Source organism: Neovison vison, chromosome 6, assembly GCF_020171115.1.
Source record: "Neovison vison isolate M4711 chromosome 6, ASM_NN_V1, whole genome shotgun sequence".
In the NCBI taxonomy this organism is placed as follows: Eukaryota; Metazoa; Chordata; class Mammalia; order Carnivora; family Mustelidae; genus Neogale; species Neogale vison.
This window is the reverse complement of record NC_058096.1, coordinates 106307182-106322875: the sequence shown is the minus strand read 5'-3', so window position 1 is coordinate 106322875 and position 15694 is coordinate 106307182. Positions and strand designations below refer to the sequence as shown.

Below are 15694 nucleotides of genomic sequence, written 5' to 3'. Positions count from 1 at the left end.
GTCTGTGAATCGCCAGGTTTACACATTTCACGGCACTCACCATAGCACATACCCTCCGCAATGTCCATAACCTCATCCCCCCAGCAACCCTCAGTTTGTTTTGTGAGATTAAGAGTCACTTGTGGTTTGTCTCCCTCCCAATCCCATCTTGTTTCATTTATTCTTCTCCTACCCCCTTAACCCCCCATGTTGCATCTCCACTTCCTCATATCAGGGAGATCATATGATAGTTGTCTTTCTCTGATTGACTTATTTTGCTAAGCATGATACCCTCTAGTTCCATCCATGTCATCGCAAATGGCAAGATTTCATTTCTTTTGATGGCTGCATAGTATTCCATTGTGTATATATACCACATCTTCTTTATACATTCATCTGACCTGAATGACATTTAAGTAGGTAGGAGAATTTATTCTCTTTAGAGTGTAAAGCTTTGTGTTTTTTTTTAAAGGAAATTAAAGAACTAAACAAAAATAGATTTCTAGCAACACAGTACATTTATTTCAAAGCTACAGATACTAATCTTTCCATCACTTCTTTGGGCACTATGTAATTCTAAGGAAGACACAACCCTTCCCAAAACCTAGAGGAAGACCCACAACCTGGGCACAAACCCTTTAAACTTCTCATCAGTTTTACCTCAAAGACAGTGACTCCAAGAGAATTTTTGAGAATGAAAAAAGAAATGGTGAAGTTCTTCACAAACATTATCCTCACTAGGTCCAAATAGAAAAAATATGGAGGGAAGTGTATGTAGAATATCACACACAAGTAAGTGTGGTCAGGGTTGTCCTGTGTTGCAATTTCATTAAACCTATGAAAATGGAACTGGAGTACTTCCAAGCTTTATTTCTTCACTTCCTAGGATTTTATTACATTACTTAAATAATCAGAAGAATTTACTGTCCTGCCAGTCTTATTTGGCCTAGCTAGCTCTCTGTTTTTTTTTTTCATTCATTTGCAAAGTTTTATTAATCACTTTCTCGTGCCTAGCTCAGTGTTAGGTGTTAAAAACACAAATGTGACCAAGATGTATGTGCCTTTGGTCTCCAAGATTTTCCAGCATCGTAGGTAGGACAAAGAAGCTCAATACAACTGTCTAGTGGAAAAGAATCTCTATAGCTTTTGTTTTGTTTTGTTTTGTTGTTTTTTTTGTTTTGTTTGTTGGTTGGTTAACATAGCAGCTTTGTTCGTTTGTTTTTTTAAATTTTGTTTTATTTTTTCAGTGTTCCAAGATTCAGTGTTTATGCACCACACCCGGTGCTCCATGCAAGAGGTGCCCTACTTAATACCCACCACCAGGCTCACCCACCCCCCCCCAAACTCCCAATTGCTTCTCCACCAACCCTAAGTTTTATTATGTTATTAATGTTTTTCAAATTGCCTCAGATCTTTTTTGAAATAACACAAATTTTCAGCAAATGAATAAAGAAAAAAAATGAATGCACATTGACCTCAAAGACAAGAATAGTTCTCTGAGAACTTAGAGAGGTAAAGAAGACTGAAAAACCACGAACATAGATTATTTAAAGACATGGTATGAGCAGACTTGTGCACACACCTTCCCACCCCAGGCCTAGTTTGTATCCATGGTTTGTGTTTGTGCATGTATTTTTTTTTTAAAAGATTTTATTTATTTATCAGAGAGAGAGGGCGAGAGAGCAAGCACAGGCAGACAGAACGGCAGGCAGAGGCAGAAGGAGAAGCAGGCTCCCTGCCGAGCAAGGAGCCCGATGCGGGACTCGATCCCAGGACGCTGGGATCATGACCTGAGCCGAAGGCAGCTGCTTAACCAACTGAGCCACCCAGGCGTCCCTGTGTTTGTGCATGTATTAATCATATAATGGTGAACTTTGAAAAATACAACTATATTGAAACATCAGACATATATTTATATGCTTTTTGTATGTTTTATGTATACATTTTATATACACACACATACAATTAAAACTATAAAGATACAATCCATATCATGTATATACAATATATATAAACCCTTTTTTGGATAACAGTGTACTTTCTGGATGTCAGATCATTATGTCCATCTTCTCCCTTGGGGTCAAACTTGCTTCCCAAACTTGGTGACATTGGTTGAACTCTGCCATCTTTCCTTCCTTATGGTCCAAATAATATGATCTTGGGCAACTCACTTGACCTGTTGGAACTTCAGTTCCCTCTGCTGTAAAATGGAGATAAAATACCTTCCACTCTGGATTCTTGAGATGATAAACAAATGTATAGCATCAGGTACAATGCATTGCCCAGTGCAGGTACTCAGATTGTAGCTAGTTCTATTATCCTTCTATTCAGAGAGTATAATGGTGAATGTTAAGCTCTCCTGACTGTTATGATTGTCTGACCTTCTAGGCCATCGAAAACTTTGCCATGTCTTTGAAGACCACTGCCGAGATGCTCCAGATGTTTGGGGCCTGCCTCGCCACAAAAGAGCTGCCCAGCAGCGTGCTGTCTGCTGAAGACCTCCTTATGTCCCACACAAGGCGGTGGGACAAGCTGCAGGTGAGTAGTCAGTCGCCTGTCATGGGCCAGCCTCTTGGAGAGAGCCAGGAGAAGAATTAGAAGTTAAGTTCCCATTTTCCCCCTTTACCAATGAATTGGCAGTGACTGATCATTTTAAACCCTCTAGATAGGCAGTGTGGGAATAAAGAAAAAACCTCATGAGACTGGTTGGTGAATATAAGAGGACTGTAATTAAAACCTTTGAGAAGCTGCCACATAAAGGGAGACTCAGGCCACCTTTGGGCTTGTAGGAGAGGTGTGTGAACATTGTGTCAAGGACTGCACTCCTATGATCTGCTCACAGAGCAAGATATAATGGGTAAAACTGCAGTGAGGGAAGGAGGGTAGGAGCTGGCTTTTGAGGCAGAAGCTTTCCTGAGGCTGTTGTGAAGTTTGGGGCAAACAAATAAGCTGACATGTTGCTTCACTTTCTCAGGGATATGTCTTTTTATTTGGAGAATAATTTGAGACATGAAAAGTGCTCTGAACTGGGTTTAAGGAGAAGCATCTATTAACTTCATAAAAGCACGTCAGAACGTGCTATGAATGGAGATTCATAGCAGATTCTTTCAGATCATGCAGTAAAGCAAAGTCTTCCCGGGGCTTACAGGATGGGCGTCAGCTCTTTTCTGCCTCCAGAAGCACAAACGGACCATATCCATTATTTCACAGGACACCAGAACTCCACAGGGCAGCAAACAGTATTTGAAGGTAGATACATCTTAGCATTACATGTATTATTGCTTCCCAGAGTTTGGTAAGAGCTGACCTTTTTTATCTATGGCCCTAGAGTTACCAAAATGCTTTGCTATGTGGTTGATTTGTTCATTTAAGCAACATTTATTGACGACCTACCCCTACATGCCAGGAAAACAAATGAAAAAAAAATCCTACTGGAATTTTGTTTGAGTTTGTGTTGAATCTCTAGTTCAGTTTTGGGAATATAGACATTTTGACAATATTGAATTTCAAGGTCCATTAATAAACATGGTACGTCTGTCAATTTCTTTCTTTAGTCTCTTCTTGTAGTGTTATATAATTACCAGTGTGGAGATCTTGAACAGCTTTTAGCAGATTTGTCCCTCAGTAATTTGCATTTTTCTACTATTGTAAATGGTCATTTTAAAATTTCAATTACCATGTATTCATTATTCTTAAATTCAAGCTCAATTGATTTTTGAATAATATTCTTATCCAGCAAGCTTGCTAAACTTACTAGTTCTGGTAAATTTTTTTGTAAACGCCATAGGATTTCATAACGGTCCTCTTTGAAAATAAAGAAGTTTTTCTAACTCCTTTCCATTCTATAAATAAATAAATAAATAAATAAATGTAAACTCAAAGAACACAGAGCTGAATTAGGGGAGTCTCCAGAGTCTAGAAGTGAAGGCAAATTAATTCTTCCATGTGCCAGGGAGCACTGTTAAATTCTCTTTTTAAGGAGCTCAATATCCAAAAGGAGTTTAAAACGTACTTTCTACATTACTCTGCATAGTTAAAAGATCTGGTTTGACACTGGGAAAACCTGAAAGCATCCTAGAAATTTTCCTGGGAAATATCTCTGACGAGCTTGAAACACACACACAACTTAGCAAACCCATCTTGTTCCCATGTGTTTTTTATACTTGTTTTTACACGTGGATGGAGACTTAGAGCACATCTTCAGAACAGGTGCATGCAGGAGTCCCAGACTTTTCTGCATATTGGGTTTTTCTCCATGGAGAACTTCCATTTCCTGATGAAAGGTGACTAACAAGCTATAGGCCATCTCTTGGTTTACAAACAGTATGGCGGCATGCACCCAGCTGCCACTAAGACCCTGTCAGCACAAGGGGGAAATTCACAGAAACTGTGAATTTCCCACAAGGGGGAAATTCACAGGACTTCTATATATTTTCCTAGAAGCCAGTCCGTGAACTCCTGTATCCTGAATGCTGACAGTTAAATAATTAAATACCCCAAAATGATGAAGGGTATTTTCTCTTTGTGGGAACAAAAACCTGCTTAAACTCTTTGGGCCATGTGACAACTGGATAACCACATGGCAAAGAAGGAAATTGGATGCTTATCTCACATCCCATATGAAAATAAACCAGAATTGATCAAGGGGCTTTAAATGTAAATCCTAAAACTTTTAGGAAAAAATACAGTTGTATGTTTTCATGACCTTACATCAGTTCCGTAGATATAATGTCAAAAGAACAAACACCTAGAGAAAATAAATAAACTGGACATCACCAAAATTAAGAACTTTTGTGCTTCAAAGGACACTATCAAGAAAGTGAAAAGACAACCTACAGAACTGGAGAAAATATCTACACATCATGTATCTAATAAGGGTCTAGTATCCAGTATATATATAAGCAACTCTTACAACTCAACCTTTGTAAAAAGACAAATAACCCAATTGAAAAATGGGCAAAGGATTCAAACAGACATCTTCACAGAAGATAAATATATATGGTTATTAAGCACATGAAAACATGTACAACATCAATAGTCATTAGGGAGATGCCAACCAAAACCACAGTGATATACCCACGGAAGTGGCTCTAAGCAGAAAGATGGACAATAACAAGTTTGGTGAGGATGTGAGGAAATTGGAACCCTCGTTTACTGTCTGGTAGGTCCTCAAAAAGTTAAACATAGAGTTACCATGTGACCCAGAAATTCTACTTCTATGTGTATGCACAAGAGATCTGAAATCATAGGCTTTGTATAAAAAGCTACACATTTATTGTTTGTAGCAGCATTATTCATAACATCCAAAAAGTGGAAACAACCCACACGTCCACCAGCTGATGAATGGATAAATGTGGCATATCTGTACAATGGAATGTTACTCAGTCATAGGAAGTACTGACTGATACATGCTGTAATGTGTATGAACTTTGAAATAATTATGCAGAGTGAAAGAAACAGACTCAAAAAGCCACAGATTGTGTGATTGCACTCACATGGAATGTCCAGGAAGGTAAATCTGAAGAGTAAGTAGGTAGATGTGTGGTTGCCAGGGGCTGGGAAGAAGGAGAAATGGAGAATGATGGATAATAGGTACGGGGTTTCTTTTTGATGGTGATAAAAATGTCCTGAAATTGTATGGATTAAAAAGGTGAATTTTATGGTACTGTATGAGCTGTATCTCAATTTTTTTAAAAAAGAAAAAGACCTTTGGGCCTAACACAACAATAAAATAACCATGAAGCCTATAGAGATATGCTTTTCTTCCTGTTTATGATGGTCCTGCCAACATTCTTTCTTAGCAAAACAGCTCTTCCCATTGTCTAATTCTGAGCTGGTTTGGGGAGCAGTTTACAGAGGCAGGTGCAGTCTCCCTCTTGAATCTCAAAGGAGGGGTTTCTCACTTCTTTGCCACTCTTACTTAGGCCAGAAACTCCAGAGTCTTGGTCTTTAGCTCTCAGATGCTTAAGTCAACTGAGACATTTTACCATGTGCTCATTTAAATAGGGTAAGCCTCTTAAATTTTGTTGTTACTGAAATAGCAAATTTAACAGAGCTAAAGGCCTTTCTCTCATTTTGATTATGTGATAAAATACTCTTTTACAAATATGAATAATAGGGCACCTGGGTGGCTCAGTCAGTTGAGCATCTGCCTTCGGCTCAGGTCATGATCCCAGGGTTCTGGATCGAGCCCCACATTGGACTCCCTCCTCTGCGAGAAGCCTGCTTCTCCCTCTCCCACTTCCCCTGCTTGTGTTCTCTCTCGTTCTGTATCTCTCTCTGTCAAATAAATGAATAAAATCTTTAAAAAAGACAAAAAAAATGTATCAATACCGTTTAGTATTTGTTTGAACAAATGAACAAATAACTAAACTAAATGAACAAATACATTTGTATTGAACAAATAACCGTTCAGTATTTGTTCCACTCAAGATTTATTCAATTTTGTATTCAGAGATGACAGTTCTATTGGTATTTCCAGGATTACAAATAATCAGGAAGATAATCAGAATTATAAGTGACTTTTTTTAGGCCATGGAAATAATTTTATAGTCTTAGGAGTTTTCAGAGACCCTTTTGTTAGAACTCTACTTATGGGAAATATAAGTTAGGAATGGATAGACACAGGGGTCTTGATTTTGCACAGGGAGACAAACTTGGTATACTTAGGAATGCTTTCAGTGTTGACACCTTAACAAATTAGCTTTTTGCACTAATTTTATACCACAAGAAGGTTTCTCTTAGTAGCTGCTGAGGAAAGGGGTGTTTCATTTCTTTTAGGTATTTCTTTTTTCTCAGTTATGAAGACTTGAGTTTTAAACGCCAGATTCTAGAATTCATTAGTCAACATTATACACAGAAGCACACAGAGCTAACTTATAGTCACAGAAATGGAGTTAAGTAATAAAAGTGAAGTGAGGAGTCTAAAACATTAGTCATTCATATAATCTCTGGGTTCTGATCCCACCCCACCTCCACCCCTAGCCCATGACACAGGCGAACACAGCACCTGGCATGGATAGTTGTGCTTTATAAATGTATTTTCAGTAAATGAACGAATGAATGTATAGATTCATGCTTACCATCGTCATAGGAAAGAATTCCCCCCAGAAAATTTAAATTCTTTTGAGCCTGAAGCAGTCTGCTTTCCCTATTAAATGGGTCTTCAGATCCAGTGGCTTGTTTCTATTATAATGGAACTATAATGATGAGTACACATGGGGACAGCCATACCAGTTGTTAAATATTTATGTTCCTTGAGTGGCCAACTTTTTAAAAAGATTTTATTTATTTATTAGAGTGTGAGAGAGAGAGCATGAGAAGGAGAGGGTCAGAGGGAGAAGCAGACTCCCTGCTGAACTGGGAGCCCAATGTGGGACTCAATCCCGGAATTCCGGGATCATGACCTGAGCTGAAGGCAGTTGCCCAACCAACGGAGGAGCAACCCACGTGCCCCACTGTGTGTTTGACTTTACTTCCCTGCCCCATTTCCTAGGACCCATGAGACCTCCTTGGGATTCTGGCCACTAAAGGGGTTAACACGTGGACTGCAGTTGGCCTCAGGACTGCTTGGGCATTGCATCTGACATCTGTGCTGATTGATCAGTGCCTACTCTAAACAGTTCTTAAATATTCTGAATTGTGGGACGCCTGGGTGGCGCAGTTGGTTGGACGACTGCCTTCGGCTCAGGGCGTGATCCTGGAGTCCCGGGATCGAGTCCCACATCAGGCTCCCAGCTCCATGGGGAGTCTGCTTCGCTCTCTGACCTTCTCCTCGCTCGTGCTCTCTCTCACTGTCTCTCTCTCTCAAATAAATAAAATAAAAAAAAAATATATTCTGAATTGTTACTACAGTGGACAAGGGCAAACTCCAGTTTAGGCCTTGGTAACTTATCTTTTCACTTTTCAATACCATAGTTCCCAGTCTTTCCCCATTTATCTATGGCAGATTTTTTTTATAACCTCACTGAACCTGACCACATATGGCCTAGTCCCAAAGCAATAACCAGTCATTATTTTTCCTTGTGTTTTTGATAGTGCAAAGGGACACACAGTGAATGACACCACTTATTCACACCCACCTTCCCTCTCTCACACATTTCCTCACACTCTGCAGTTTTTGGGTATATCTCTCTTCCCCTTCTAAAGGTCTTCTACTCCCTAGCAATACTTTCCTGCTATTCTGGCTCTTCTACTCTTCCTCTCCACTCTACATCATACACACACTGTATATATAAAATCTAGTAATGGAAACGCCAGAGTCCTGTGGGAATGTCGGAAATCTCAAGGACATCTAATAAACTGATTTGAGAAAAGCCAAGACCCTTTTAGAAGGTAGGAAGAGTGCAAGGTAAGAGTACTTGCTACTGACGGTTTCACCCCTGTCCCCATCATATCCTATTTGTCCTTGTTCATCTGCAACCTAATTTCTTTTAGACTATTATTAATTTATCCAACCTACAAATATTTAATGAGCATCGGACAGATAAGAAGAAATGAGGGTTGATATCTGAGAGTGGAAAAGAAGGGATCTGTTCAGTTCCCAGGCAGGAGTACAAGCCAAGAGGCTGACTGCGGGGCATTACCTAGAGCAGACAGAGCCACAGGTGGTGTCCAAAGAACTTGGGCCAGATCAGAGAAGTCACATTTATCATCAACCAAATCCAGGGACAAGGTTGAGGCTGGACGTGGACAGCAGAAGCCTGCAAGGGGATGACTACTAGAGAGAGAAGGGAGATAAGGAGCAAAGGTGTGAGGGCGAGCGGGCCAGGAATTGTGTGTGAACAGGATGGAGAGACTTAAAACTCCTCCCACGGGGAACGAGCTCCATATGTGGGAAGGCTGGAGGTGGCCAGGCCTGGAGGGGAGATTCAGGGTTCATGTGCATAGAGGATATTGTTTTATAACCATGGGCCTAATCCTAATGCTCAGGACATACTAACCAGCATCCTGTGTGACCCACGCATCAAACCCCTAACTCCTTGGAGCAGAATTCCCTGTCTGGCTCCACCCCCATGGCTTGATTTGTGGTTCACACTCAGAGCATTGAGAGATGACTTGTGCTGTGTAATCAGAGGATTTGAGCCCGTGGATTTGGCAGGAGATAACATGACATCTTCTCCAGTTGCAAAGTCCCACATCCCATTTAAAAGAAGCAAAATAGAGTTGCCTTGAAGTATGACTCTTTACATGTCAAGCTGAAGTTGTGGACCATCTCCACCAAACTTCCATAACTGAACAAGGCCACACTTTGTGGGCAGACAGAAGGAGAGGCAGGTGTCAGCTGAGACCAGATGAGGTTTTTTTCCTGGTCAACTAGCAACTCTTACATTGCTAGTACAGGCCAGTTTCTAGCACTTATTATTCAGTATCTGTCATTATCTTGTTTCTGGTCACTGCTTTGGATTAGAACCTGATTTTATTTTTTCATTAATAAATTTTAAATTATTAATGATTAATTAATTAACATAAACAAGTAATTAAAATTATTGGTTTATTGCTTTTGCTTTAAATATGTAACAGCAGTTTGAGATATAAAATTTAACAGTTGTTACATTGGAGGGAAAAAATGGATGCGCAGGGGACAAAAGACTTAACTTTTTCCAATATATACCCTTTTGTATATTTTGGATTTTGTATCATATGTATGTATATATGTGTATTCCTGTGAAAAATAAGTTAATAATCGCATGATCTAATAATACCATTTTTGGACATTTACCCAAAGAAGACAAAACACTAATATGAAAATATATATGCACCCCTATGTTTACTGCAGTACTATTTACAATAGCCAGGTGATGGAATCAGCCCAAGTGTCCTTTGATAGATGAATAGATAAAGAAGATGTGGTGTATATGTATGATGGATAGGTCTAGAGACCTATGCTGCTAAGAGAAATAAGTCAGTCAGAGAAAGACAGATACCATATGATTTCATTTATGTGTGGAATTAAAGAAAAAAAACAAAGAAAAAAGAGACAAACCAAAAAATAGACTCTTAACTTCCCAGAAGAGATGGTTACCTGAGGGGGGTAGGTAAGGGGATGGGAGAAACAGGTGATGGGGAGCAAGAGTACATTTATCCTCATGATCATTGAGTAATATAGTAGAACCGTTGAACCACTGGATTGTACACTTGAAACTAATGTAACTATGTTAACTATACTGGAATTTTTAAATAAATAAATGGGTTAGTTAATTTTTGAAAGCTGCAGCTTGACTTCTTTAGCATTTAATTTCCTGTATGAAAGATACACCTGATCTGCCATTCTCTTCACCCCAATCTACCAAGAATTTGCTTTTGTTCATTTCTTCTGAGACAAATTATATTTTCCTTTCTCTAGGATGAGCTGAAATTACTTGGAAAGCAAGGGACCACATTACTGTCATGCATTCAAGAACCAGCAACCAAAAGTCCCACCAGCAAACTCAATCCCAGTGAACTAGAGAATGTAGCTATCATGGAACGGTGAGCGAGAGATGGGGGAATATGTAGAACTCGATGATCTGAAATGACAGAGAACAATTGGCACAGCTATTCCTGGATCTTGGCAGAGTCAAGAAAGAATAATATTTGTGACAACAAAGGCAAAAAGATGGTACTCTCCGACAGAGATGTTTTTAGGAGAATGCTATTCCGTCCTTTTGTGCTTTGCTCTCATCCCAGGATTTCAGGGGAGATGGTAGTATGTATTTATTTTCATTTCTAAATAACGGTTTGGTTGGGTGCTGTGCTTTACACACCTGTCATCTCAGTTAGAAAACAAAAGGCACAAAGGTAAGGTTACCTGGAGGCACATTTCAAAGCATAGCAGCTGCCTCTGAAGTGAAGTTTCTGGCTAGTTCTTAGGGTGTCCTAATTGAAAAATGGAAAATTTTTCCATTTCCAGCTGAACTGTGAGAGGTCACAGGTGACAGAGACTTGCATAAAAAGGAGATTTCCATAGTTCATAACACTGGCTAGAACCATAGGGGTTATCTACAGAAACCTATATGGACTCCTGTGGAAGTGAACACTAGCCACATGTTGCTTTCTCTTTCTTGACAGGTTATTACTTCAGTTGGACGAGACAGAAAGAGCCTTTAATCAGTTTTGGTCTGAGCATCACTTGAAGCTTAACCAATGCCTACAGCTACAACACTTTGAGCGCAATTTTTATGAGGTTGTTACTTCCTTGTTGAACAGAGATCCCTTTCATGGTTTGGTGACTTCTGGTTCTTCCTTCTCCCTTGAACTCTGGATATTGAGTGTCCCTCTTCTCCCTAATCCAGCCCCCTCCTTATATCCTTGCTTCCTCATTGATCATTTTTCAGTGGGATAGCAATGTTCTAGAACCCCCATTTTTCTGTTGGCATACGTGCTATTTCATGTCTGGTTTATCTTCCTTTTTGATTGATAATCTGTGAATGTAGTTTTACTCTGTCATCTCTATGTGTCTCAGCACCATGTGTCCTCTCGACCCCTGTCCTGAGCTTAATCTAAAAGCTTATAAGCTATTTAAAAAAAAAAAAAAAAGAATATGTAGCTACACAAAAGTCTTGAATCTTTTTTGGATTTTCAAGTTTTCTTTGAGTATGTAGAACCTATACCCCCAGAGAGGGCCTCAGGGCTTATTTCTGGATGTTCTAATGTGTCTTACAGGTTAAGCTTGCCCTGGACAGTTTGTTGGCAGAGCAAGTGGAGTTTACAAACATTGGCGACAGTGTGATATGCGTGGAGCAACTTCTTAAGGAACACAAAAACCTGGAAGAAAAAGGCCAGGTTTGTTTTTTGCTGTTTTTACGGACTGGGAAGGAAGTCTCTGTGTACAGTGACAGATCATGTCCATTCATTATTGTTGGAAGGTGGCTGAAGGACACAGGAATGCCCAAATCCTGCCTTTGCAGTCCCCACTGCCACCCCAGGTGGGGTGAAGGTTCCGGTTGACTTGTCTGCCCCCACAAAAGCAGCAGTAGGAAATGTCACAAAAGATGTGTTATCTACCAGCAGGATGTGGGGGTGGAAGCCAGTGGTAAGGAGGGGAAATGTGAAAAGGGGAAACCAGAAAAAGTACCAGCTGGGTTTATAATAAGCAGAACAGTGCAGCAATGGGCAATGGGCAATGGGTCCACATTAGTTCTGCTGCTACACAGAATTGGCAAAGCTTTCTCCTTTCTTATATCCCAAGAGTTGTCAATATCAAACTTGTAAAAGAATACGTGTTGCACAATTCTCATACCAGTATTAGACAGTTTCCCGGATCTGCACACAAGTCAGCAGGTGATAGTGATTCTAAGTCCTTATGAATTTGAGTTATTACGAATTAAGAAAGCCAAGTCCTCTCTTTCTAGAGAAGTTCTTTTTTGCTCTTCTCAAATTAGAGTCTCTATCTTTTTGTCTTTTGGGCACCCAGTCCTTGATGATTAAGCACTTCCTCTCTGAGCTTATCTAAATGCATGCTTCCCATATGGTATTTTTATAGTATTAGAGATTTGCTTCTCCAAGTGTGATCCTCTGACCAGTGCATAGATGTCACCTGAGTGAGAACCTGGTAGAAATATGGAATCTCAGGCTCCCTTCAGAATTAGAATCTGAATTTTAATAAGGTCCCCAGGTGATTGACATGTACATTATAGTTAGCTGAGACACATCTTCTCCTCCCCGAAGGACAAGTAACAAATGTAAACCAGGTTCCCTCTGACCCTAGGAGGTATCAGTTATAGATTCTGAACTGGAGGTGCTTCTCCATGTGTGTGAACACATGAACCCACCTGTGCACCCAGACTCTCACTCAAGAATCCCATCCTCCTCTATGAGCACTCCCTCTATTACCAGTGATCATTTGACAACTAAACATTTTAGTACTGTAGGCTTGAGTAATCAGAAACATTTATCAAACAATGAAAAAAAAAACCAAATTTCATATATCAGGTGTCTCAGATTCTCTAAGACCCGATTTTTTGCAATTTTAGTTTTTTTTTTTTTTTCAAGAGAATTCCTTTAGTGTAGATACTATGTGTTTTCACTTGCATACATTCATATACTTGGGGGGGAAAAGCCTCATCAAGCCCAGTCCTTATATTTTGGGTTCGAAAAATACGGTCATGTCATATATATGAATGAAAGTAGCTACTGACCTGCCAGGAGGCTTTCATTCATCACCAGGTACTCCTTGTCCAAGGTTCTGTGAATGTGGTGGCAAACCAGACAATCAAGACCCTGCTGTCATAGGGTTTACGTTCTACTGCAGAAAGAGATGAGTAAAAAGCAATCGGATAAGTATTAATATCAGATAGTGACAAATGGTATGAAGAAAATAACAGGATATAAGAGAGTGACTAGGGGTGTTACTTTCGCTCAGGTAGTCAGGAAAGGTCTCTCTGAGAAGGTGACCTTTGATCTGAGCTCTGGATAGCCATGCAAAGGTTTAGTGGAATAGTGTACAAGGCAGAGAAGCCTCAAGCATAAAACACTGGAGGCAAGACCAAGGTTTGTGAATTCAAGGAATGTGTCTGGAACATAGTGAGCCAGGGGGGTATAAGGTGGGAGTTATGGTGGTGAGGACTAGATTTTATTTTCAGTGGAACCTTTTGGAGGGTATGGGTTGGGTTTTAAATAGTATGCCTGAGGGGCACCTGGGTAGCTCAGTCAGTTAAGTGCCCAACTCTTGGTTTTGGCTCAGGTCAAGATCTTAGGGTCATGGGATCCAGCCCCATGTTGGGGTCTGCACTCAGCGCAAGGTCTGCTTGAGATTCTCTTCTGCTCCTTCTGCCTCTCTTTCCACTTGCACATGTGTCTGATCTCTCTTTCTCTCAAATAAATGAATCAATCTTTAAAAAAGTAATAAATAGTGTGGCTGATCTACATCCACTTTCTCTCTTCTGCCCCTCTTCTTGGACTTGAGATCTTGGATACATTAAAGATTGCTGACCTGAGCTAGGGGAGAAGCCTGTGGTCATGGGACATAGGTATGCTTTGTGTACCCATGATTGGTCTTTCAGGGGCAAAGTATCAGAACCAGGTAGACTGACTCACAGCTCATGACCTGCAGAGCCCGGGTATATTAGTTTTACCTATTCTGGGCCTTGCTTACCCTGTTATTTTATTTATTTTCTGAAGGATGCAGTAGACCTACTTCTCTGCCTTTAGATGATCCAAACAAAACTATCCTATCATAACCAGGACCTTTTTAACATGTCTTGCCTCAGAGGTCTAAAAGGCAGCGTTTCTTCGGATAATTTTAAAGGCTTGGCTAATCTTTCCATTTGTCCTATAAAGTGTTAAAGGAACAAAGTGACACCTGTCTAGAGTCCACCGAAACCTGCTTGGGTTTGTCCTTCACTCAGCACTCAGGGGTCAGCTTCCCCCCAACCCGGAGCAGAGCCACTCACTGATATCTGGATTGTTGCCAACTTCCTTATTCTGTACAATGATGTCATCCGCATGGGTAACCTCTGAGCCAATTCACTAACCAGACATCTTCTGCATGCTAATTGAGCCTGTTCTTTTATCTTTTTCTGGTTTGATGGTTCAGCAATCTTTTTTTTCTTTTTTTTTTTAAGAGAGGGAGAGAGAATCTCAAGCAGGCTCCGTGCCTAGTGTGGACCCCACCTTGGGCTTGATCCCACAATTCCACGATCACGACCTGAAATGCAGAAGTTGGACGCTCAACCCACTGAGCCCCCAAGTGCCCCTGATTTAAATCTTTTGAATGTTCATTTCTAACTCTGAGAAACAATGGTGATTTTAGTCCCCACTCTTATTCCTTTTAAGGCAAAGTTTGCTGGAGGGTTTTGGCTATAAGGCAGGCGGGGGACCTTGGTGATGGGTCAGCAGAGAGTCGACAAGGACAAGGCAGGGGAATCAACATGATTTTAGTCTTGACCTCTCCCCAGAAGGCCAGGGACCAGCAGTTACAGTACAGGTCTAGGAAGGCTTAGAACCCTGATCATTAAATCCCTAAGGATGTAATAATCTAGCTGGAGGGGCGTGACTTTTTTTTTAATGGAAATTTTCAGACACACACTAAAGCAGATCAGCTAGTACAATGAACTCCCATGTGTATGCTCTGTTTCCACAACCATGAGCTCTCTGCCTTTCTTGTTTCATCTGACCGCACATGTACATTTAATTCCTATGCCATTATCTGTGAGTTCATTCTGGGTTCCCTGACATAGAACATCACCCTTTCTCATCATTTTCTTTCACAGTACACACTTTTCTCTTTCATCTCTCATAACAGTAGACTCTGGGGGAAAAAACTGTTATTACACTAATGATCTCTGAATTACGTGTTGCAACTTGACTATCCGGCCTTCTGGAATTTTCAGCACCTGAAAGACGCCAGCCCGGCTTGTGATCAGAGCACCAGATTTCAGCCGTTGCTTTCTCATTATTTCTCTTTGACTTTGGTGATTTTGTCACCTGATTTTCTTTAGTAGCAGCTACATAGGCTAAGAAAGAAGCTATGATTTGGAGGTTTTACAGCAAAGTTCTTTGCAGGTGCCTGAAGGATGTCATGACTATACAGCCGTCATTTATAGCACATGGAAGGAGGCTAAGGGGGCTGGAAGGTGGCAAGACATGGGCTTTGGAAGCAGACAGAACTGGATTCAAATCTCCGCTCTACAGACTACCAGCTGTGTGCCCTTAGTCAAGTCTCTTAGCCTTTCTGAACACATCCCTTCATCATAAAACTGAGAATAACCATTCCCCACTCTGTGGGAAGATGAAT

At 40.4% G+C, this 15694-nt stretch overlaps 1 protein-coding gene across 3 annotated transcripts in view; it reads left to right on the top strand.

Annotated features, from left to right (window-relative positions):
- Window positions 1-15694, top strand: part of MCF2L2 (MCF.2 cell line derived transforming sequence-like 2) — a 249011-nt gene that overhangs the window by 104611 nt on the left and 128706 nt on the right. For all 3 annotated transcript variants that reach the window (XM_044251864.1, XM_044251866.1, XM_044251865.1), the window contains 4 exons: window positions 2368-2517; window positions 10325-10449; window positions 11029-11143; window positions 11623-11742. In XM_044251864.1, the coding sequence (XP_044107799.1) occupies window positions 2368-2517; window positions 10325-10449; window positions 11029-11143; window positions 11623-11742 (510 nt within the window). The remainder of the gene's footprint in view (window positions 1-2367; window positions 2518-10324; window positions 10450-11028; window positions 11144-11622; window positions 11743-15694) is intronic.